Raw genomic sequence first — 22,637 nt, forward strand, 5'->3', positions numbered from 1 at the left:
TGCATGGTATCAAATTCGCTATAATCTTTTATGGGACATTTAACTTAAAACACGAAGGTGCTGATTTAGAATTTTACTTTTTTTGAAACGGTGATATGAGTTTAGAAGGACATCTTTCAAATTTCTTGGGTCCTTTCTACCAAGATGATTTGGGACAATTTTTAAAATCATTACTTTATAAGGAAAACGATCATTAAAAATACAGCCATAAAAGAATAGGCCTACATCCACGTACAGTGATTGACCTCCATGCAGCTTCTACACGATAACAAGGAGGTAATGGCATATTTTGTTACACGGAGTGTAGGCAGAGATAATGGCATTAAGCAATTACGGATATGCTCATTTACTTTTAGTGTCAAGGACAAAAAAAGCTTTATGCCTTGCCTGACGTGTTTAGGTGGTTTGGGCTTCTTGCAGCGCCGGGGTTTGATGTTTTGATAGACTCGAATATCGAAATTTAGACACCTGGCCAGCCTTATCGAGTACGACCGCGTTTAAGTGCTTTCTCACTGGATTACCGCAAAAACATTCAACACTACGCTACGGTGGGCGGGTAAAGTTAGTCTACTATTGATTCATGATGCAATGCGCGCCCCAGGGAAAACATGTTTAGCAAAACGCCCACTTAGTGATTTACGTATTAATTTTAATACTCTTGTTTAAAATTGAATCATCTCAACTTAGTTTCACTCTAGTTTTTCTGGTAATTTAGCCCACTCGAAATCTAAAATAATGCTGAACTTCCGTGCAAACAGTCACCACTTATCAGTAGTCAGACGAAAACAAACTTTTCACATAGGCCCTCGATAAACTGGAGATATGACTCCACCACGATGACCTGACTTTGCCGATTATGGCATCATGTTTTGCTACAATGAATTTTATGACGTCGTAACCGTTTTTTACGTCAGTGGTTCAGCGCCCAGGGTTTAATCCCTGCTATTCTTGGCCAATGATGTATACGGTACAGCCCACCAAGTGAAGTCATGCCACCAAACGGTACAAGGCAGCGTTCATGCCAGTGTACAAACCGTTTCGGTAATCGGTAACTGAAAATCGATACTGGAAATAACTTGCGTTTTAAAGGTCCTCCATGGGTATACATAATGTAATTTTTGGAAAACCATAAATAGTGGAAAACTCCTAAAGGGGTAGGGGGTTCAGCTGCACTGGAGTTCGTTTTTACCATGGTTTAGCTCAATAAAAAAACATGTTCATGTCTTGTATTGTCCTATGTTATAATATGTATGTCTGTCAATAGGTTCGGGTACAAAAGCAAATCTATGCTTCACTCTTTACCTAAATGTTGTTCTTTAACGTGTTAATGTGTGTTAATATGTGTTAATAAAGGTTGCGATGGTAAAACTCAAAAATAATAATAACGATAACAATAATAATATGAAACCTATAGATTTGAAATCAAGATTGTTTGGCCGGTTTATACAAACCATAAATCCTTTGAATCGACAACAAATGTTTCATGGAAAAATTCCCCTATTTTTGTTGACCCCAGAAAAAAGTTGGTCCTCCGTAGATTTGGTTCTCGATTTGCCCTTGCAATCTTTGAACGGAAGCTTTCTCATTACCTTTCAAACGTTGGCCTACGCAGTCTTCTCACTTTTTGAAAGTCGATTCTTTTTAGAAACCGCAATTGAAAAATATGATCATAATCGATTCCTGTGAGCTGATTATGCGATATAGCGAGTGGGAAAAATAATGTAGTGCACTATAGTGATGCGGTGGGAGGGATATGCGGTTGAGGTTGGCAACGCTGCATGTGCTGTATTTTCCTCTTGGCAAAGCAAGTCACAAAAACATAGCAGATACGAAGACGAATATTAAACGGTGAGCATTGAAAATGATGATTTAAAATGAGTGGACAGATGCATTTTTTCGACTTAGCGTGAAGTGGGCCCAGGCCTAGTTGACAGTGTCACTGTGAGTGTAACGTTAGACATGTTAGACGATTCTAACACACCGCCACCCGCTACATGTACAGTACATGTACTGTACACAGAGGCCGCGCCTGTGTACGTCTGGTTCCCCCTCTTACCCAGTTTCCGGACACATTTCTTCTTAGTTTGGTAGTGGTACTGATAAAATTAAATGGTAGGCCTAGGTCTAGCCTACTTGCAATTCAATTTAACGACAAGAAATCCATACATAGACATCATTGATTTTTATAATTAGGCCTAGGCCCAAGACCTACGTGACGACCTAGGGCCTACAGTCATGCCATAGGCCCTACAAACAATAAATAAAAACACTCACTGATAAAAAAGTGAGGCCTAACGTTACTTTACTTAGCCTAGCTAGGAGTTTAGCATGTTTAGGCCCTAATTTTAGAATTGTTCAGACCCATCTCATTTGGGCATGGCTTGTCAATTGATGTCCTGGTTTGGAACTCTTTCCAGTTCTTGACCAATGAGATTTATTGAAAACGGAATTTTTCATCATGTGTGCCCCACATCGTGTGCATTTCTTACAGCATGGTCACTGTTATTGTTCTCACTGGAATGAGTTCCAGATATGAACATCATTTAACACCCTAAGCCCTATGAGACTTGTCTAAAAATGCTAATTTTTTTCTAAACAAATGCTTTGATATTTTCCCTTTTAAATTTTGATTCTTAGGACTTATTATCATTTTCTTACGGATGATATACCACTGCAGGGAAAATTATCAATGTCCAAATATGGAACTCTTCTTGTTTTCACTTCATAATTTCCCTGTAAAATCCAAACCTTAACCTCTTTATGCAAATCTAATCCTACTAGTAGTTAACTTTGGATCAACATCACCATGGTCGCCCATGTCATGTATGTGGGTGTGTCCCAAAAGTTACAAGAGGGATGTTCTTTTTCTTACATGTGCAGGGATGGTACCCACAAACAAACACTCAAATATTGAGCCTCTTCTCCAACAGATTTCTGGCTGGCCTAGTCTTCTGCAGTAGGTTCCTCATTGAACAAGTGCCAAAGATGGCACTCACAACGAGTGCATCACGTCTTCCTCTTCACGTGAAGGCCCGTGGAGAGAGGTACCCAAATTCAGACGTCAAACGCTTCCCAGTACCGGATGATAAGGTCCAGTGGTCTGTTCCATGGCCAGAATATAAACCAGTTGAGTTCACAAATCCAAAAGTGTTGGCAGGCCCAGTTTGGGCAGATCCAGAAATAAGGTAAAGGGAAAAAAAGTAATAATAATTTTCAGATTTCCTGAAGTTTACAAGTCTTACAGCCTCATATTTATTCACATTCAATTTCATGTTTTCTTCCTCATGCAAAATGCTGACGAGTCTAGTCACATCCGTAGAAAGAGTTCAGAACTCAGCCTGCACAACTTTAGAATTTTGTAATTTCGTAAACACCTTTAAATTTGAAAAAAAACACTCAGAGATTGTTCACTTTGGTACACCTGCTGTTTCGCCTTGGGACTGAACACCCTTTCTTCAATAAAATCCCCCAAAATGAAAGACACCCCTTTTTCAACATATTGATGTCGATGAAACTTGATTTTCTCGGAAGCGGGATGTGGAATTCTTTCTAATGTAGATTTGCAGTGTTTCCTGGTAAGTTGTAAATCACCAAGTTTGTTTTCCTTTCAAAAAACTAGCTGTTGACAGTTTATCAGCTGACGCTGAGCCCAGTCAGCAGTGAAAAGTAAACACATTTCCCTGTGCACATCAGAACGGCCACAGTGAGTTCCAGGAAGTGCTGTAAAATGTCAGTTGCAGACTTTCACTGTGCTCTTTGCGTTTGATAACTGAGCCGGCAGGCTTGCACATACATGTAAATTACCCTGCAGAAATGTCATTAACCACTTCCTGCCGGGGAACCCCGTTTCGAGCACCATGGGTTTATACGCAGAGCCGGGGTGCACGTAATGGAAGGAAAGAGCTGATCCGTGTAACAAAAGAGCGTATTCTGAATAAAAGACCTGCTGTGGGGAATTGCCATCATTTTTCAGCTTGCATTTTTCGAAAGTAATCCGTCACTGTTTTTAAACAGTATACCACTGTTTTGGGCATAGTGCGCCCGCGGATTAGCGCTGCAGATAAAAGTGCTCTAGGGCCCCATTGATGAGCGACACAGCACCGCTGCATGCTAATCCAGCCGCATTTGAACAGATGCCACTCGCATTCACTGGGGACAGAGGAAATTACGCAACACCTCACAATTCTGGGATGTCTTTACAGGGTGGGAGGCCTGGCTGAAATACTCTGGAGTCAATGAAGGTTGCCTGTCAGCTTAGAATAGACACCAAACAGTCATTCATATGGGTGTAAATGTCCATTAAATGAAATGATGTATTTTTGAAGAATTTTGAAAACTGAAAATCTGGAAAATCTCCCATATGTGTGCACTGTATATTTAAAAGCACCCGGCAGCAAGTGGTCAATGCGGTTGCACCACACTCACAAGCATTGCAAAAACTTCTAAAACGTGAGGGACATGTGTTCTTTGGGCCAATATTTTTTGCAAATTTATGTTAAGGTCAGCAGTTCACTTTGTACTTGATTACAAAATAAAAAGGCCACTGGCAATCACTGATGCAATTTTGCCCCAGATTCTGGTTTTGCCCAGTTATCCTGCGTATGAGTGGCATTGGTTGAACCATAGAATAGACTGGCAGTAGACCATATTTGCGTCGTCCCCAATTTCAGTCGTATTCCTAAACGTGCAGTATAAACCTGAAACCCTCAATGGGATGGTACCAGGTGATTTTCGGGGTCGGGATGAAATCATAGACTATAGTCTGGTTCTTTGAGTTTAACGTTTTCAAATTAATACACTACATGTACGTAGGGGAATAAGACTGAAATTAGGTCCCTATGAATAGGGCCTGTTGAATCTCTTGTGGTTTGTGCACAACGAGGGACTAAGCATGACCTGAATAGGGTCTTATTTCACAAGGCCAAAGAACAACAAACAAAGGGCCCTCTTTCGGTCACTCATAAGCCCGTGGGGCATGGATGTGCACGAGTGACTGCATAATGCTAGTCCATGTGAGCGCTAAGTCAGCCGTACCGAGGCAGCCCAGAAGCCTGGTCCAAGAACAGGTTGCCCAGTCCGTTATTACCTATGGAAATTTTGTTCTTGGTTGTTTCACAAAGGGGGCCCAATGCGGCAAAGCTGAAGTTCAATCGAGTGGACGGTAAGATCAACAGACGCAGCCACATGAAGCCGGATTATGAAACACCCGAGGGCGTGCCTAGGTGAGTGAGGAAAATATAAGCGTCATCCTCGGACGGTTAATCCTGAGATTAACCCTAATAGGACTTCCTAATCCTGCATTTCCAATATTGGTTTTCACACAGCCATTCCGGGAATTTGATTTGATGAAGTTGATCGTTGAAATTTGGCAGGTTAAAGGAAGAGTGAAAACATTTAAATATTTGAAAGTACCATTTTTTGCTTGTTTGTTGTCCTGAGTCCAAAGGTGAAAAAAAAATCAACATGCCTACTTTTAACAGGAGGCCAGCAGTAGCGGTAATCAGTTATACTTGTATGTATCGGTAGCATTCTGGTGTTAACTCCTTTTTTTCATTTCACCCAAGATACTGTTTGAAAAGAGAGGAAATGAAAATTTAAAAAAAAATGCATTAACAAAATTGAAATTTTTTTTTATTTTTTCCAAATATTAAAAATCCTACATCGGGAAAACAATTGGAACTTTTCTTTTTGTTTAAATTTAATCATTCAGGGTCAGTGCATTTGTAATCAATCAAATTAAAAAATTGTTGGATTACGGCCTTAACCTGTTTTTTTCTTTCATTGAAAGCAGAATAATTCTGTTCTGCTGTTCATAGCAGAAATTCATCAGTTAAACCAGAGGGGCAGGCAGGAAGAACATTGCAGTTGGAGAAACTAAATATGATTGGAGATCATTTGACACAGTCAAATACATTTCTGGATCCACAGGAATCCTTGCGGGAGGACGGGCATAACGGGGAGAGGGGAGCTTGGGAAATGGGGACCAAATCATGCTGCAGATCCCTTAGTAACGAGGTAGGAAATAATTCAATGACAGATTTGTATGATTTGCAGAATTCTTCATCTAATATGTTATAAGACTACGTAGAATTTCCTGCAGAAGAATGCAAGGAAATGTTGAGAAAAATTCCGGTCAAAATGTTATAAAATTAGCAAGAAGTCCTCTTGTATCTTGAAAACACCATCTTTGTTTTTTGTTCTTCAGATGGAAGCGTGATGAATCAGGCACAGAAGTTGTCGACCCAGTCACAAAGAAGAAGATTCTACAGTTCATCGCTATATGCAGGAAGGACTCGGGAGCCTGGGCTATACCAGGGGTAGGTCCCAAGAAAAACTCCTTGCCCAACTCTTCCTGAAAATTAATCCTGGTTCAAGATTCTCATTTCAAATTTGTTCCTGGCACGTTTTACAAGAAAACAGGCGCTTCAGATTTCCCCAAATGAGTTTGTATAAACAGTACACCTTTTGCTGCAAAGTTCTTCTGTGAGCAATATCCATTAACCACTGGCTGCCGGGTGGATTTTTCTTGAGCGAGACAAGATGACGGGTCCGTTTCAAGATTTTCCGTTTTCAAAATTCTTCAAAAATTCATCATTTCATTTAATGGCCATTTATACCTACATGAAGGACTCTTTCGGCACTACTCTAAGGCTGACAGTTAACCTTCGTTGACTTTTGAATATTTCAGCCTTGGAAAAAGAGCCCACATTGTGTTACGTAAGATTCTTTTGTTCCGGAAACCGGCACAGTGCACTGCTGACCTCTTTTCACAAGGGGCCAGATTAGTGTGCAGCGGTGCTGTGTGGCTCATCGCTGCGGTGGTGGAGAGCTTTTGTCCCCAGTGGTAATCCGCTCACTTTAAATGCCTCAAACCTTGGTATACTGTTTCAAAACAAGGCTGTATTGTCTCCAATATGGAGAGTGAAAAAATGTCGGTAATGCCCAGCAGCTCAGTCTTTTGTGCTGAGCACGGTCTTTTGTTATAAGGCCCAACTCTTTTGTCCCTGTTCCGGGCTCCCCGGCTCTGCATATAAAGCCTATGTACTCGAAAACGGGTCGCCTGGCAGGGAGTGGTTAACAGAATTTTCCTACAAAATGTCTTTGTTATTGCTATCATGATGTTATTGCTACCATGACGATGTGACTATAATAAACTATTTTCTATACACAATAAGTTTCTTTGCTAATGTAAATTTTGCCAATTCGGAACAAACTTCAATTGCTGTCTCCAATCTGCTGAATGATGTGGCCCTGCCTTATTCTAACTTCCTCTCACCTTTCTCCCCCATTTGGATTTTATCTCACAGGGTATGGTGGACGCAGGGGAGACGGTATCAGTTACATTGAGGAGGGAGTTTGGTGAAGAAGCCATGAACTCTCTAGACGCCCCGCGTAAGGAGAGAAAGAAGATCGAGAAGGCCGTAGGAGAGCTCTTCAAGCACGGCATCGAAGTACGCTTGACAACCTTTTTTTCTTCAACTGACCCTATGCAATATCACAAGACAAGGATGTTGTGTGTGATCTTTCAAGTTTTTGTTTAAACCTAGCTGGGGAATTTCTTGGATTTATGCCCCATAATTGGAAGCGAACCACCTCTCTGTTTCAGGTCTTTTGTTTTCAGAACTCCAAAAGCCTTAGCCATCCACACTTCTGTCTTTTTAAAGTCATTTCTATGTGTGCCTTGTATTATCGGGACTCTCTGTAGGTTTTGTTTAAAGCGCTGTGTAAACTGCTTTATGGAAGCTGAGTTGAGAGATTTCTTGGAAACGATCCATATTTGTAAGATAGTCAGCAAGATCAAGTCCTGTGCTGAGAAACCACCAATCCAGTGACCGTAACCGCAAAATGTGATTGAGGCGGCATCATTCCCACATGTACACTGCACGTATTCTTTGATGTGAGACATGCATACTGACAAAGCAGTAGTTTGGAAAAAGATTGAGAGTGTCATGTGACAAGAAAGTAAGTGTGGTACCACCCATTTGAGTGACTTCTAATTGGGGCACTCAATTAATGAATGACCTTTGACCTCCTGGCCCCCTCCTTGCAGGTCTACCGGGGCTACGTGGATGACCCTCGCAACACAGACAACAGCTGGATGGAGACAATAGCGGTCAACTTCCACGACGGCACCGGCAACAGCGTGGGGAAGTTTGCCCTACACGCAGGGGACGACGCGGGGGCCGTGCAGTGGACGGACATCGGGTCCAACCTCAAACTCTTTGCGAGCCACGAGTCGTTTATCGAAAAGGTGGCCATAAGGCTGGATGCCCACTGGTAACGCTCTACCACTTTCACCTTGTACGTTTAGTATCTCTATCTCAAAGGCCAAATTTAAAAAACAGTTTACATGTTCAGCATGTGTGCTGCCTCGTCTTTTGAAGGCTGCCTGCAGGGGCAGATTGGCCATTACAATTGACTAGTGTTTCTGCGCTGGTATACTTTGAAATTTCTCTTCCTTGTTCAGTTTTGAGTTGTATAGACTTCTTTATTGAGTTTCGTTGTTGGCTTTTAAACAGTTGACAACATTAATGGAATTGAACTTAACACCACTTTCAGTTTCCTCTTGGCATTTCCTGAGGAAACAGAAATTGGCAGAAGGCAGCTCGATTTCAGATGATACTGACTCATGCACTCCTGAACTCTACATTAGTTGGAGAATTCAGTGCTATTACAGTCAAGCACAAACTATTATAATACCTTGACTACCACGAAAATATCACCAAAAAGAAGCTTATAATCAGCAACTTAGGCAAGTCATTTTTTTTTATCTGCTATACCTTGTCTTAAACTTGGTTAATTTCCCCACTTAAAACTAGACTTTTGCAAAATTGGCAGTACCATATTATGTAAATCCATGCTGCAAAAAATGTAACACGTCATTTTAACAGAAGCGTAGATCCAAATAGCAAACATGTAAGCCTTTTATGAATGCTCTTTTGGGAAAATGTAAAGGTATGTTATTTAGAAGTAAAGTTTAAATCGCACAACGATCCATTTATGGCGAGGATTTGATGTGAAAGGGGAGGGGGAACGAAACCCAAGACATTGTTTTGAAAAAATGTGAATTGCACTCAACTTACTTTGACCATGCACTGTGCAGAAAAGTGCACATTATGCATGCATATTTCTCAGTGTCGCATAAATTTTGGGCAGGAGCCTCAGTACACACATGATGTTCTCTACATGTGTGACTCTGTTAGTCCCATTACTGGTGTGAAAAATAATTGTATTCCAGTGTGTGGGATCGTCAAGCATCTCTGCGCTCACGTGCAGAGAAATACCCTGATGCCCTGATGAGCAAACCATATGTTTTGTAATTCCCTAGTTGAAAGTTTCGATTTAGTTAAATAAATAAATCTAATATTACTGCAAGGTATGTTTGGTGCTTGAAAAAGGTGTAATAACTAAGTAAAAGTCGGGTTTGGGAAAAAAGTAAACGTATATGTGCAGTGTATGTTCCCCTTAAAACAATAAAACCGAATGCCCAAGGCCTTTTGGTTGCAGAACCTTTCTTTTGCATGTAAAATCCCCTCACGTTTGTAGGAAACTAATGGCCAAAGTATATTGGCTGAACTCTGTTTTTCCTCTATTTGGCAAACTTCCTGGTTGAGTTTCAAGAATCCACAGTAGGAAGCTTAGGGTTAAATGTCATGCTTGTCATGCCAGAGGCAAAAAACTTGGTTCAAAGAATAAATCCTTTCCCATACGTGTGTGTAATACATATTTGTACAATCCCTGTCTTTGACCCTGTCAGAGCAAGGATTACACACGCATGTACAGTCATTGGTAGGAAAAACAGATAACTTCACTTTTCTGGCAATTCAGCTCACATAAGGTGTCAGTAGTGTCGCAAGAGCTTTCAAAAGCTCTTATTTTGGTCTTGCGAGTTCACAGACTTGCTTGAGGAAATGCTTGGGAAAAGGTTGCAAGACACAAAGTCAAGTGACAGCTGGAGAAATGGCTAATTCCAGCCTGGAAATGAAGGAAAACAGGATGTTTATGTGAAATGAGTCATCCTTGCTTTGTCGGGGCTTCCTAAGAACAGGGTGACGAATTCTGGCATGACTGTTTGGGGGAGAGTGCAGAATGTGACTAGGTCACACTGTTTGCACCAGGGAACGGTGTTTATGTAGCATCTGGTGTTTCCTGGTAAAACGTGCCAGCTGTTCCGGACTTTGAAGATTCTGCACAAATACTCATTACAGATTTGTTCTGTCCCCTCCATGTTGTCTTTTCAAACCAGAAATTAGCCTCAAACAAATTTTATAACTAAATGGTGTTTTAATCTAAATCTAATGTGCTAAATTGTGTTTTGCTAGTGTTAGATGTTTTGTAAATTTGTGGTTTTTGATACTGAAAAATTACAATATTGGAAGAAGTGATTATCTGAAACCGGAATATGATGTAGGTCTGGTTGTGTATATTTATGGTACATTACATCAGTTCATATCATTTGGGTTTTCACCTGTTGCGATTAAGTCATCATAAGTCCATCAGTCTCAAGTGGAGTCACAAGCTATTCAAAGGGTTGAAATGAACTGTGACGGAGGAGTTTCTGTATCATTGTTCATAGTGTCCATGACGGGCCTATTAGCAAAAGTGATCGACTTATGATGGAACTGTGATTGACTCACCTGTGCCTGTAGGGATGTTCCCTGTTCTGTGGCCAAGCCTTCTCTGCCTCTTTATTTATTGACACATTCCTAGTGACCTAGTCACAAGTTATGTTTCGTTTTTCCTTTTTTGGTGGGGTGGGGGGGGCGCTCTGTGCTTGAAAATTGACTGAAGTTGATACTGCGACCCCTGGAGTACTGTTGCCAATGCTGAATCAACTGAGCTGTCTAGCCCAGTATAAGTAATCTGTCAATACATTTATACCACAGCTACTCAACCTGAAATAAATCCACAGGAATTTTTAAGGCACTCTTTGGATGTAAAAAAACAAACTGCTCTTTTATTTTTGTCAGTACTCGCCAAATTCAAGTTTGCTTTCTTTATGGAAACGCTGTTCGGGAATTGGCAGAGAGTTTTGAGTATTAAATAAAACTTGAGAAAAATGGGTATCAAGGTGCTCATCGGAGTCCTTGCGTCGGTTTAGTGCTAGCTGTTAGAACAGAGGTACTTGTTCTGGGGGTTGCAGGTTCAAACTCTACTTCCGTGAGTTTCCTTTGTTTTCTACAAACTTACCAAGAAGTTACAATTGTGTACATGTATGTGGTCAGTTAGGTGCTGTATTCTTTGAAACTTATTTTTCTTTCTGTTTTATTCAGTCATGACTGAGGTACATGAATTCTCTTTTTGATAAATCTTATTGCCAGTGGCAAGGTTGGTGATATTGTGTGTTTTATTGTGATCAATGTAACCGTATGAAGCTACTGGTAGCTAGGTCAGTTCAATTCACTTGTCAAAAGTGTAGGTAATCAAGGCCTTTTCTTGTTCTTAAAACTTCTTGAAGTTGTGATTTGTTGCAATTCTGAGACTTACTTGGGGGCTGGGGGGAGTACTAATGTGGGAATTCAATTGTAGAAAAAAAAACTGGACATTTAACCTTTACTTTGCTGTGATTTTATGGTAATTCTTTTTTCTTTTTTTTTTTTGACTCTTTGCTATGGACACTTAACCAAAAGATGAGCTGCCAAAAGTGCTAAGCGGAAAATAGTACTTTGCAAAATACCAGTCGGGGAAAGTGTAGATTACATGGCAGCTTTGCTGGTAACCCAAGTTTGATTGACCTGTATTCTCGTCGCTAAGCAAAATGGGCCTACATAAATCTGTTCATGGAGTTGGGATTTAATTTACTTCAGATAAATTGGTACATTTAAAGACAACAAAGTCATCTGCCAAAAGTGGAGACTTCATCACAAAGTACTAAAAATGTAGTGTAGGTAAAGGATCATCAAACACTTATGAGTGAACTCTTAAATTTTACAGTGGCACTGAACTGTAGGAATTGTACAGTTAATAACCTGTTGGCAGTATAACCTTTTCATTGCTGAAATCAGATCAAACTATCTGTATTGGAACTAAGCATGGATTTGTGTTGGACTGTTTTATTCTTGTTCTGTGTTGTTACTACTGAAATTGGCCAAGAGTACCCTCCCCTAAGCCTTCCACCCCTACTGTATCCTTGTATTCAATGATTTTGCCCTTTTTAGTCCCCATATCGGATGACAGAACCGAAGGAAGACCAATATGGGGGGGGGGTGTCTTCAGTTACCCCCGTGAATTTGAGCAGGCTGTATATACAGGTGTTTGAAACTCTTCGCCAAAACTCATCGTGAAATACAGCCACTCCGAAAGTTTCTGTGAACTATAACACCCCCACACATGTGAAACAATAGTAGTGCTAGATAATAGAGAAACCCGGTGACCATGGTAACGCTGCATTGTTACAATTTCACTGATCTCCAAGTACAATCACGATGGGCGTCCAAACGTAGATGGCGCTATTGATCATCATGGCGGCCCCCGTGTCACTGGCTGGAAAAGTTGCTATTGTAACAGGTACGTTATTATTTTTTGCGTATTTTGGAACTTAACGGGCTTCTGAAGAAATTGATTTCAAAGAATATACATTGTGACTGTGTTTTGCGTCCACATCGCACGTTTTGTGGCATTTGGAATTTCGGGGAATAGGCTATAGAAATAGCCTAGGCCTAGTCTAGACTCTTATTAATTTACAGCACCACATCTTGGGCATGTTGGGCCTACGCCTCTGCTGCATGGAACCCAGTCACCAAGAAAATCACAGACATCCTTCAGCGGGTGCAGAGGTGAGCTGCCAGGTTCCTGTACGGTGATTTTCAACCTACATCTTGTGTATCGAAGATGTTTACCAGCTTCAAATGGGATTCTCTCGAGACTAGACGCCACAAAATACTCAATCATGTCAATCAGGAGATCGACATTGACGCTAACTTGTACATCAAACCCAAGCTGACCAGGTCCCAAAGAAGCCACAACAGACAGTTTGAAGTCTATCATCACACATCCAACCCCCACATCTAGTCTTTTTTCCAGAAACCTCCAACTCTGGAATAACTTATCCCAAGCATCAGTAGACGATACTTGCCCCACAGTTTTTAAAATTCTATCCAGCACAAGCTCCACACTCCTAAATACATGCAAGTTACTGTGCCACTCTTGTCAACTTCCAATATAGTCCCTGGTGGACCGTTCGGAGGTTATGTCCACAAGGTTAGGTACATGAACAAGGTGTAGTGCAGGTGAGTTGGCCTACTTTCAGAACTGTAAGGTTTATACAAACCTTGCAGATAGCCATATACAAACTCCCATAAACACATAATTCACCTTATATCCTCATTAAAATGGTGAAATTCTTGAGCATTTTGCCCATCCACACTACAGAAAATCAGCACATGTACTCTCAATAGCTATCAGCTGTGTGATAGCTTGACCAGTTGCAACGCAGCTCCTATCTTATCCTTTTATTTTCGTGGCCCTATCCAAATGAAAGCTGAGTTATGATTGATCATTGGAATGGAAGCAAATTGGAGTTTCTCAGCAGACACTTTCACGTTGTTATCAAGGATCTTGATATAATCCTCCTTTTTCATGATGCCCTGTATCTTAATGAGGTTCCCGGTGCCTCTAGCAGAGAAGCAACCCCGTAGCATTATGTTGCCACCACCATGCTTGATGGTGGGGACTGTGTTCTTCGGCTTGTATGCTTCTCCTTGCTTCCTTCAAACATAGGCAATATCAATGTGGCCAAAGAACTCCATCTTTGTCTCATCAGACCACAGGATCGATGACCAAAAGGTAGGATCTTGGTTCAGATGCGCTCTAGCAAATGCCGGATGAGCCTCCTTATGTTTCTTCCTGAGTAGTGGTGTCCTTCTGGGCCTGCGTCTGTGGAGACCTCCTTTGAGCAATACCCGCTGGATTGTTGCCCGTGACACCTTCGTCTCTGCCTTGTCAAGGGTATCAATTGGGGCCTTGGTTGTGATCTATGGGTTGTTGTTGGCCTCCTGGCAGATTTTTCTGGTGAGTCTACGAGATACTTTACACTTCCTGCCATGCCCATTGAGGTTTTTCACTGTGTTGAACCTCTTATGCTTCCTGATGATACTCTGAACTGTTGCAACAGGGACCTCATAGTGCTTGGAAATTGCCGGTTAGCCTTTGCGTTCTTTCTTTGCCATGGTGACAAGTAACGTAACTGAGAATGATCCGAATACTTTTCTTCTTTTTATACTCTTTGGGGGTGATGGCATTTCATCAGAATCTTGAACACAAAGTCATCAAAAGAAGGTGTTTATTCTATTGGAACGTCTTAAAATAGCTTCATGCCAAAGATTCTTGCAGTTATAGAAAATGAAAATATGCAGTATGAATGAAAGGACGTTTTTGTCTTGGGATTTGGTCGGGGGTCTGAGTAATTTTGACCTGGAGCAAAAAAGAAACCCAGACCGTATCTATTATTATGCAAACGAAAATTAACCAATATACACGCACATGTGGGTTTGTGTATTGTAACAAATAGACCAAAGACAATAATAGACAAAAGTAAGAAATAATAACTGGTATCTGTATATGGAACTCTTCCCTTGTAATTTGTCATTATGACCCTGAATTCACTCAGACCTTGTCCTTCATAAAGGCTATGCATTACTGGTTCCAAATCTACCTCAATGGATAACCCTATAGGGTTATTGAAAGTTGGACTTTCTGTTTCCCTTAAAATTTTGCAAAAACAAGAAGACCCACTAACTGGGGCCTTTAATTCCATTTTTAGGGCTGTGCCGAATAACCGAATATTCGATCGATTGTCGAATATTATTTTTGAATGTGAATATTTGAATGCAAAATTCATGAAAAGGAGAGAAAAACTTTCTTCTCGTTTTAAATGAGAAAAATTGCACCATGGAGGCTTTTTTCAAGCAGATTCAAATGAAAAGCGTCAGAAATCTTACAAGGATTTAAAAAGTAAATTATTCATTAAACAATTTGAAACGAATAGAAATTTTCAACAGGGCAAGAAGTTTTGCTCATCTCTTAAATCTTGCTAAATCGTGGCTGGAAATACTCCTAGATGTGAGAAGCTATTACATATTGATCATAATGTACAATTGTGGGTGTTATTGCAACTGATTTTGTATATGGTTTGTTCATCAGCAAGTTGCCGGTCGGTGGGACCGAATATTTGGATATTCAATCAAAGTGAAGGTCGAATATTCAAATAGTGAATTATTGGAATTGACTCAGCCCTACCATTTTTTAAAGTTTGGACTTGATCTGCATAAGTACAAGTCCAAAATAAACTGAAAGAGTTTTAATGCCCCAGTTAGTGGGTCTATGCAGAGCCAATAATCAGATACTGAAAATAACAGGTAGGAGTTGATTTAAACTACAAATTAGCAGGCATTATTGTGATTTCTGGAGAGAAAGAGAGAAAGGTTAGCCCTTAACTCAAGGGATTTGTTACAGATTCTGTATTTTGATTGTTTAACATGAATACATGTGTGCTCAGTTGCTCTCTGGAATGGGCCTGCTTTGTTCTCTACACAATATGGATTTAATTTACTTGAAATGACGGAGTAGATTTTTATAGATTCCGTGGGACTAATTCTGATGCTTCAGGCTGGATTTATATCTGTTTTAGTCTACTTGCATTCCAGGTGCCAGCTCTGGCATAGGCTGGGCCACCAGCGTGCTGTTTGCTAAGCTCGGGGCAAAGCTGACCATCACTGGAAGAAATGCAGCCAACTTGGACAAAGTGGCCAAACTGTGCCAGGAGAATGGATCAGAGCCGGTGAGCAGAAAGTGTGTACGTTATCCCCTGACACCTGTGGTGAGGCAGTGATAGAAAGCGCCCTCTCCCAGTACCTACTGTCCCCGCCCCTAGATACTGTACAGGCTACAAAATATTTAGGTGGATCAAACCTGTTGTAGTGGTAATGATAACTTCAATTGTCGGAGGGCTATTGTGACCTGTAGCCTCTCTGATCAAGCACTTGGCCTTTGAAGGCCAAGCAGTCACTTAATGATAGCTGTACCGGAGCAACTGTCTACCTTAGTGAGGTAAGCTGAGAGTGGTCACGGTGTTGTAGTCGAGACCACTTAAGACCTTCACATGACCACGCAATACCAGCACAGACCTCTAGTCTAAATTGAGGTCACAAGCTAGTCAAATGAACTGCAACAAAAGCACTCCTTTGTCATAGTTCACCCTGTTACTTGTGACCTGTCTTGTTCATGTTCTTGTGTCTGATCTTGTGATGGTCTTGACCACAACACTGGTCACAGGGCCTACTTGAGGTAGACAGCCATTGCTCATGGTAAAGTTGGACAAAAGCATCGGGGAATAGTTTGATTGGAGCCAAAGATCAGAGAGGCTATTCAAATCTAAGAGTAAATGCGATTTTGTGGGGACTCTCTTAAAAAAAATAAAAGTTTCTTTACACAGCGATGTTTGTTGGTCCCTCTTTTCTTGTCACTAGTTGGTGGTTGTTGGTGACTTGACTAAAGAGGCTGACAACCAGAATCTCGTCAAGCAGACGACGGAACATTTTGGAAAGTTGGATGTGTTGGTAATCACATTGCTCCTTCTTAGTATTCTATTTTTTAAAACAGCAATTTATGTTTAATTTTTAGAATTGTAGTGGGGACCCCTTAAATGTATCACAAGACCAACACGAGACAATCACAAGACTTTAGGTCTGAATTCAAGTCGCGAGCCATTGAAATAAGCTCAACCATTGTCATTGTTCATCTTCTTACCTTGTGACTGGTCTTTTGATGAACTTGACTACAAGAGAGCTTCTTCTAATGTCCACTGAAAGCAGTCAAATATTGTCCGTTTGCTCAGGTGAACTGTGCTGGTATTATTTCATTGGGAACCATTGAAACCACGAGCATGGAGGCCTATGACACCATGATGAATGCCAACGTCAGGTAAAGTCGCAACACTGCGGGGGGGAGGGGCCGACGGGAGGGAGGCATGAAATTACGTCCTGATGAAAATGATGCATCAACAGACCGTAGCTCTAGATGCATGAAACAAAGTGAAAAGGCCAACCACAAGTAAAGTTTCCCCAACTTGTTTCCCCATAAGAAGAGAAAATGTTCCCTGATTCAAATTGGCAGTGCAACAAGAGCTCTGAGATGTGCAATAATATGGCTTTGTCTTAATTGCGTGGCTGCAGCTTGAAGTTAAACACTACTCTGCAGGAAGTGGCTGTAGCCACTGCTCTAGCCTAACAAGCCGCAGTTATTCAGAGGCGGCCCGTTTCTCTTGTCATCATCAGGTCAATATTCCATCTGTCGTCCCTGGCTGTGCCTCATCTGATAGAGACAAAAGGAAATATCGTCAACGTCTCCAGCGTCAACGGTCTGCGAGCAGTAAGTGGCGGATTAAGTGCAGAAACTAATACTGAAAATGTGCATTTACTGCTGACAAATGAGAGAGTATCCTTGATGGGCCATGTTGCCATGGTGATACTTGTAAAATACCCCTTGCTTATTCTTAACTGTGATTGGCTGGAACGCGGTCATGTGGGGTTTACTAATTTTTGCTAGTGCATGACCTGGACACAAAGCAAGACATTGCACAAGTGTAATTTCTGGAGCATTGTGTCCAGTAGGGCACTGTACTCAAATTTTTGACTGGCTACAGCGCCCTCATGTGACAAGAACAGTGAACAGCAACCAGGGAAATTAAACAAACTCTTTGCGTTGTTGAATTGCTTGTTGAATTACTTATGGCAATTTGAGTTAACAGTTGAATTAATACATCATGTCACCCTTCACCTTCTGTGTTCATGGTTTGAACTCCAGCTGATGCAGTCTTCTCTCAGTCTCTTAGATTGTCCTTTAAATTAAGGAATGTCCAGAAAAAGCCTGATATGAGCCCATTTTTTTATAGATTTTAGAAATAATATTGGCATCATGCACATATGTAAACTTTCTTATTTACTCTGAAGCTCAGGCCAAAGAGTCTCAACCCAGTTCCATCCCTGAAAAAGACACTTCTATCATTTTCTCTGAAGAGATTCTCGGGTGCATGAAAAGTGAATATTTTTAACTGTGCAATTTAATTTCATTCTTGTTTTGAAATAACAGTTTGCCGGAGTGCTAGCTTACTGTATGTCCAAGAGTGCTCTCGACCAGTTCACCAGAGTCACTGCATTGGGTCAGTCACTTTTGTCGTGATAAATTTCTGGTTTTGGTTGTAATTTAATGATTTTTCTTACAGGTATTGTATTTGTGTTTAGATTCAAGGCCACAGCAGACAGAAAGACGGAAGACTAACTTCTAAGTCCAGTTCTGAAATTTTGAGATACTACTTCATTTGAGATATCTTTAAATTGCATTTCAGTCAGTGCATCTGAAAGAAAGCTTGAAAGAAAAATGCAGTTGACGTTTTGTAAATTGAAATGACAGAAAGAAGAAAGCAGCCTGCTGGCCTCTAATCAACATTTCAACTTCAGAGGTCAGGCAACATTCCCCCAAATGTCTGCCACCAAAATTCTAACATGTATTCAGTTTAGAAATAGATACATTTGAGAAAGAAAAGTGGTTTGATGAATTTATAGACCAAGTTTGAGAAATAAACACATTTTAATAACTTTATATTTTCAGAATTGGCTCCAAAAGGAGTGCGTGTGAATGCAATCAAGTGAGTTTACGGTGAACTAATATTTATTGATGGTTGTTTTAATGTTGTTTATTTATATTTCTTTTAAAACTGAGTCTGTTTATCTATTCCTGTTATAACTAGTATCTGTCTTTTTAATTTTTGACAGTCCGGGTGTTATTGTAACTAACTTGCAGAAGACTGGAGGGCTTGATGATGAAGCTTACGCCAAGGTGTGTGACTTTTCTTTTTAAGAACTTAAAAAGAAAATTGATTGTTTTTGAACTATAGGCTAAATGCCTGGAAACTTGCCACTGGAGTATCACCACGCTCAATTATCAACCAGGTTTTACTTGTTTTTCTTTTGATGCGTGCTGGCATTTCAGAAAGTTGTTAAGACCCTACTGCAGCCTGGTACCCCTGCTGGAATGGGTTATAAATCTGGTCATTGGTTTAGTCTGGAAACTAATCCAAGGTCACATCATTATTGTGGTAGCACCATGCTTGCATGCACAGTCTTAAAGTTGAGGCGAATCATTCAGCTAAGTCCCAACCCCTTTTGGTTGAGGAGGCATGTGACGTGCATGTTCTACCTGCCCACGAGCATGGTGCCGTTGCAGTGTGTCATGTCTGATTCTGGTTGCAAGGTTAGTCTGGATCCGCTACTGGTTTCCGTCCCATCTGTGCAGCAATAAGGCTAGATTAGTGAAGTAATGCGTGTGATTAGTGATCTGTGAATAACTGCACTGACTGACTATGAGACAACCAACATATAGTTGGACAGCTGTGCGTGTCAAGCACCCACTCAGTATGCTGGTGGTTTTCAAAGAAATTGAATGCAACAGGGGGCCGCAATGTACCGATGTGTAGGACCAGTCCAATGAAATGGCAGGCTTGATGTTCTAAGCTGAATGGCCTTCAGGGTAGTTGACACAGATGATCTTGTTAATCTAAGAAGGCTGCTCACTTTGACAATTGTTGGATGTTTGGGCATTGAACTGACAAGGGTTTCTAACCAGCGAGAGCTCTAGCCTCAAAGCGCTTGAGGTTAGGATTTCATGAGGTCATTTTTCTCTTGCAAATTCCTTCCTTTAAGTTAAAAGTTCTCTTCATTTTTCTGCTGTTGAATTGACTCCGTATAAGCCTTGTCAAAACACTCAGATCACTGCATGATTAAATTAAGTTTATTTTGCCTTTCCCCTCAAATGTTGTCGATTGTTGCAGTTTCTAGAGCGATCAAAGACAACTCATGCCCTGGGCCGACCTGGGCAGCCGGAGGAAGCTGCCGATGCCATCGCTTTCCTAGCATCTGATGCTTCAACGTTCATCACAGGGGTTACTCTTCCAGTGGACGGTGGACGGCATGCCATGTGCCCTCGCTAAGGAAAGCCTGGGTGGCGCTGCTAAGGATGCGGTAGTGCAGAGGGCAAACAGTGTCTTCCTATAATTGTATATGAAGCAACCCAGCAAAGTGAGTTTTGAAGTCGGCAGAGAGCTGCATTTGAGTTACAGGCCATTGAGACAAGTCTATTACGCCATGGGAATTGGCCATAACAGTCATTTTTTAAACCCTTTTGTGACCAATATGGTGGGGATAACAATTGAGTGATATATCGAAATGCAAATCTAGTTCTGTTCTTTTACTGTAAATGTAAAAAAGAAAGATTTCCATGATCTAGTAACATTTTGGAAGTTCCTTCTAAATTGTTTTTCATGTAGCAGTCTTGTCCTTAAAATATATTAAATTGCATATCAAATCTTGAGCCTACAGAATAACAGTGTCTTCAAACCTTGTCTGGTTGGAAGGATTGGGAATTAGCCATTACAAACCTTCAAGGGTCAAGAATGTAGATTTTGTATGGAAACGTGTTGCATTTGACCTCCGACTCATCTTTCTATCATTTTGCTTTTTGGTTGCTCTCTGTGAAAATTTTTTTTTTTCTGACAAATGTGAGGCCCATTGCTGTGATGTCATAACAGTAAGAGACTGTTCACCCGAGGAGGTTTCTGTTCAAATGATGAACCTCGTATTTGCGCATGCGAAATTGAAAACTTTGCCCTCCGGTCTACTGTTGTAATCTGAAACAGCAAGTCACCAAAGTGAACAAAATTCCAACAACAAAATACCAAACACTATAGTGAAGAAACAGCTGTATCACCAAAGTATCTGCCTTGGATAGCATCACACTTTTGTCCATAAATATCTAAGTTTGCATGAGCGTTGCAAGTCATAAAGGTACCAAACTGCCTGTAAAATGCCGTTCCAAAAATTAAACGGGACACAAAGGAGTATCTACGGGAACTGCATGAAAAAATGACATCGCCTTGCTCTTGAAATGTTATACACATGTATGTTGTGTTGAAATTTACTTCGTGTCATCTTGCTGAAAATAGTCAGTGGGGAATGCTTCCAATGCTTCCATTTAAATTATATCACAAAGTCCGAACTAAGAATATAAGTTCATTATAAATTATATCTTTGGAGCCTGTAAATTGTCTGTGTCCTTATCTTAAATGTTGTCCTCAGATAATCATGGAGTTCATTTGTATCCATTGGCATTGATGCCAATTACTGATCCGAGGGTGGCTTTTGTAAAAGGAATACCTTGTGTACCATAAAATTTGTTAAGAAGAATACTTTGTAAAAGTTGTAGCTCACTTCACACAGACAAAGGTATGAAGACGGTAATGTGACTGGTTTATTTTGATGAGAGAAAGAAACTGCATGAAATTATTCTGCATGCCACATTGAAGTCCATGTGGGTTTTATTCATTGCATTCAAATCTTATTAATTGTAATTCTCATTCCATTTAGTTTTAATTCATATATTTTATAGATCTGCAGCTGGCTTCAGAGTATTTGGCATGTGGGAATGAGAGATTTGTGGTCTGTGGCAAAGCAAACTGTTTATTTCGCCATAAACGTTAATTGGATAAATTGCTGAATCCACGAGAGTTTTTTCTGTTTTCAATCAGTAATTCAGAAACCTTTCCCTCAATACATTTATGTTAGTTTTGTGATTTTTGTCTGTCAATGTGGTGCTTTGTGCCTTGTTTTGTATTCTATATTTCCATAAATCTAGGAACTTGTAAGAATGGCATATTTGGGGTACGCATTCCAAGCTGGAACATTTACATTAATTTCCATGCTTTATTTGGTACAAATGCGTTGGTTGGGGTCTTGAGCAAGAAACATGATTTTTAGCTCTCGGATTCCGTGAAAAGTACACTGCCCGGCAAAACCTTGACCTGCGGGACAGTGTTTGCATGTTGAAACAAAATATGTAAGTAATCAACTTTTAAATCAAATTTTACTCGGAATTTTGCCTCATGGGATAAGAAGTTCAAAGGAGGCTAGTACCTTACCATAAACAGGTTTTCCTGACCAGTTTCAGCAAAAAGTTGTTCAATACAATGTGAGGCCAACTTACATTCATTTTGAATGATCCTCAAGCATTGGAAAATCAAATGCAGGCATTTGATTTCGTTATGAGTATTTTTTCAGGAAATACATTCATTTAAATTCTAGACATCGTTTTGTACTTTCACGTTCGGCAAAGGGCTCATTTCATTTGCAGGAATACAAATTCGGTCCAGTGATGAGTGCTTTTTAGATCCTATGTAAATCTGATCTTGCAAGATTTAATACAGTGGATCTTCAGACATGTTTTTGCCAACGTCACCTTATACAAAAATTGTTGTGGCCGGGTTCTTACAGAAAACTGAACATCTTCGGTTGGGAAAACGTGCTTCACGCTTTTCAGGGCAATAACGAAAAGAAAGGCATGAGTGGGGGGGGAGTCTGGTACACTTTGACCTAGAAATAGGAAAAGGTCATGAATATGTATGAGCGTAATTATGATCATAAGATATGAATAAAAATTAGGTGCAGGGTAAAATTTGCCGACACCGGTGGTAAGCTCGGTGGTCGAGTGGTTAAGACATCTGCACTAGTATGCAGGAAGTTGTGGGTTCGAGTGCCACCCAAGTACGCTCGTGTGTTTTTTTCACAAGCCTTCAATCTGGACAATTCAAA

The 22,637-nt window shown here is 40.6% G+C and overlaps 2 protein-coding genes across 2 annotated transcripts; both read left to right on the forward strand.

Moving 5' to 3' along the window:
- The first annotated feature begins 1,702 nt into the window (after nucleotides 1-1,702).
- Nucleotides 1,703-12,031, forward strand: LOC110984842 (ADP-ribose pyrophosphatase-like). The gene is made up of 7 exons (XM_022245394.2): nucleotides 1,703-1,848; nucleotides 2,931-3,185; nucleotides 5,121-5,222; nucleotides 5,929-6,015; nucleotides 6,206-6,317; nucleotides 7,308-7,451; nucleotides 8,051-12,031. Exons 1-7 carry the CDS (start codon nucleotides 1,754-1,756, stop codon nucleotides 8,279-8,281), a joined length of 1,026 nt encoding a protein of 341 aa, XP_022101086.2. The 5' UTR covers nucleotides 1,703-1,753; the 3' UTR covers nucleotides 8,282-12,031.
- A 352-nt stretch (nucleotides 12,032-12,383) lies between these two features.
- On the forward strand, nucleotides 12,384-21,622 carry LOC110984843 (uncharacterized). The gene is made up of 9 exons (XM_022245397.2): nucleotides 12,384-12,507; nucleotides 15,645-15,778; nucleotides 16,467-16,556; nucleotides 16,835-16,920; nucleotides 17,274-17,367; nucleotides 18,088-18,157; nucleotides 18,607-18,643; nucleotides 18,771-18,834; nucleotides 19,826-21,622. The coding sequence occupies exons 1-9, from the start codon at nucleotides 12,444-12,446 to the stop codon at nucleotides 19,982-19,984; spliced, it is 798 nt and encodes a 265-aa protein (XP_022101089.2). The 5' UTR covers nucleotides 12,384-12,443; the 3' UTR covers nucleotides 19,985-21,622.
- Nucleotides 21,623-22,637: the final 1,015 nt, after the last annotated feature.

The sequence above is a fragment of the Acanthaster planci genome, linkage group LG09 (genome assembly GCF_054643075.1).
Source record: "Acanthaster planci isolate LZ-2023a linkage group LG09, COTS_SCS, whole genome shotgun sequence".
Lineage (NCBI taxonomy): Eukaryota > Metazoa > Echinodermata > Asteroidea > Valvatida > Acanthasteridae > Acanthaster > Acanthaster planci.

Bases quoted from the DNA above. Each gene is read 5' to 3' on its own strand.
- LOC110984842 (XM_022245394.2), top strand. From the start codon at position 1,754: ATGCGGTTGAGGTTGGCAACGCTGCATGTGCTGTATTTTCCTCTTGGC. The intron at 6,016-6,205 runs GTAGGAAATAAT...TTTGTTCTTCAG, and splicing joins GCAGATCCCTTAGTAACGAG to ATGGAAGCGTGATGAATCAG. The intron at 6,318-7,307 runs GTAGGTCCCAAG...TTTATCTCACAG, and splicing joins GAGCCTGGGCTATACCAGGG to GGTATGGTGGACGCAGGGGA.
- LOC110984843 (XM_022245397.2), top strand. From the start codon at position 12,444: ATGGCGCTATTGATCATCATGGCGGCCCCCGTGTCACTGGCTGGAAAA. The intron at 15,779-16,466 runs GTGAGCAGAAAG...TCTTGTCACTAG, and splicing joins AGGAGAATGGATCAGAGCCG to TTGGTGGTTGTTGGTGACTT. The intron at 16,557-16,834 runs GTAATCACATTG...CCGTTTGCTCAG, and splicing joins TTGGAAAGTTGGATGTGTTG to GTGAACTGTGCTGGTATTAT.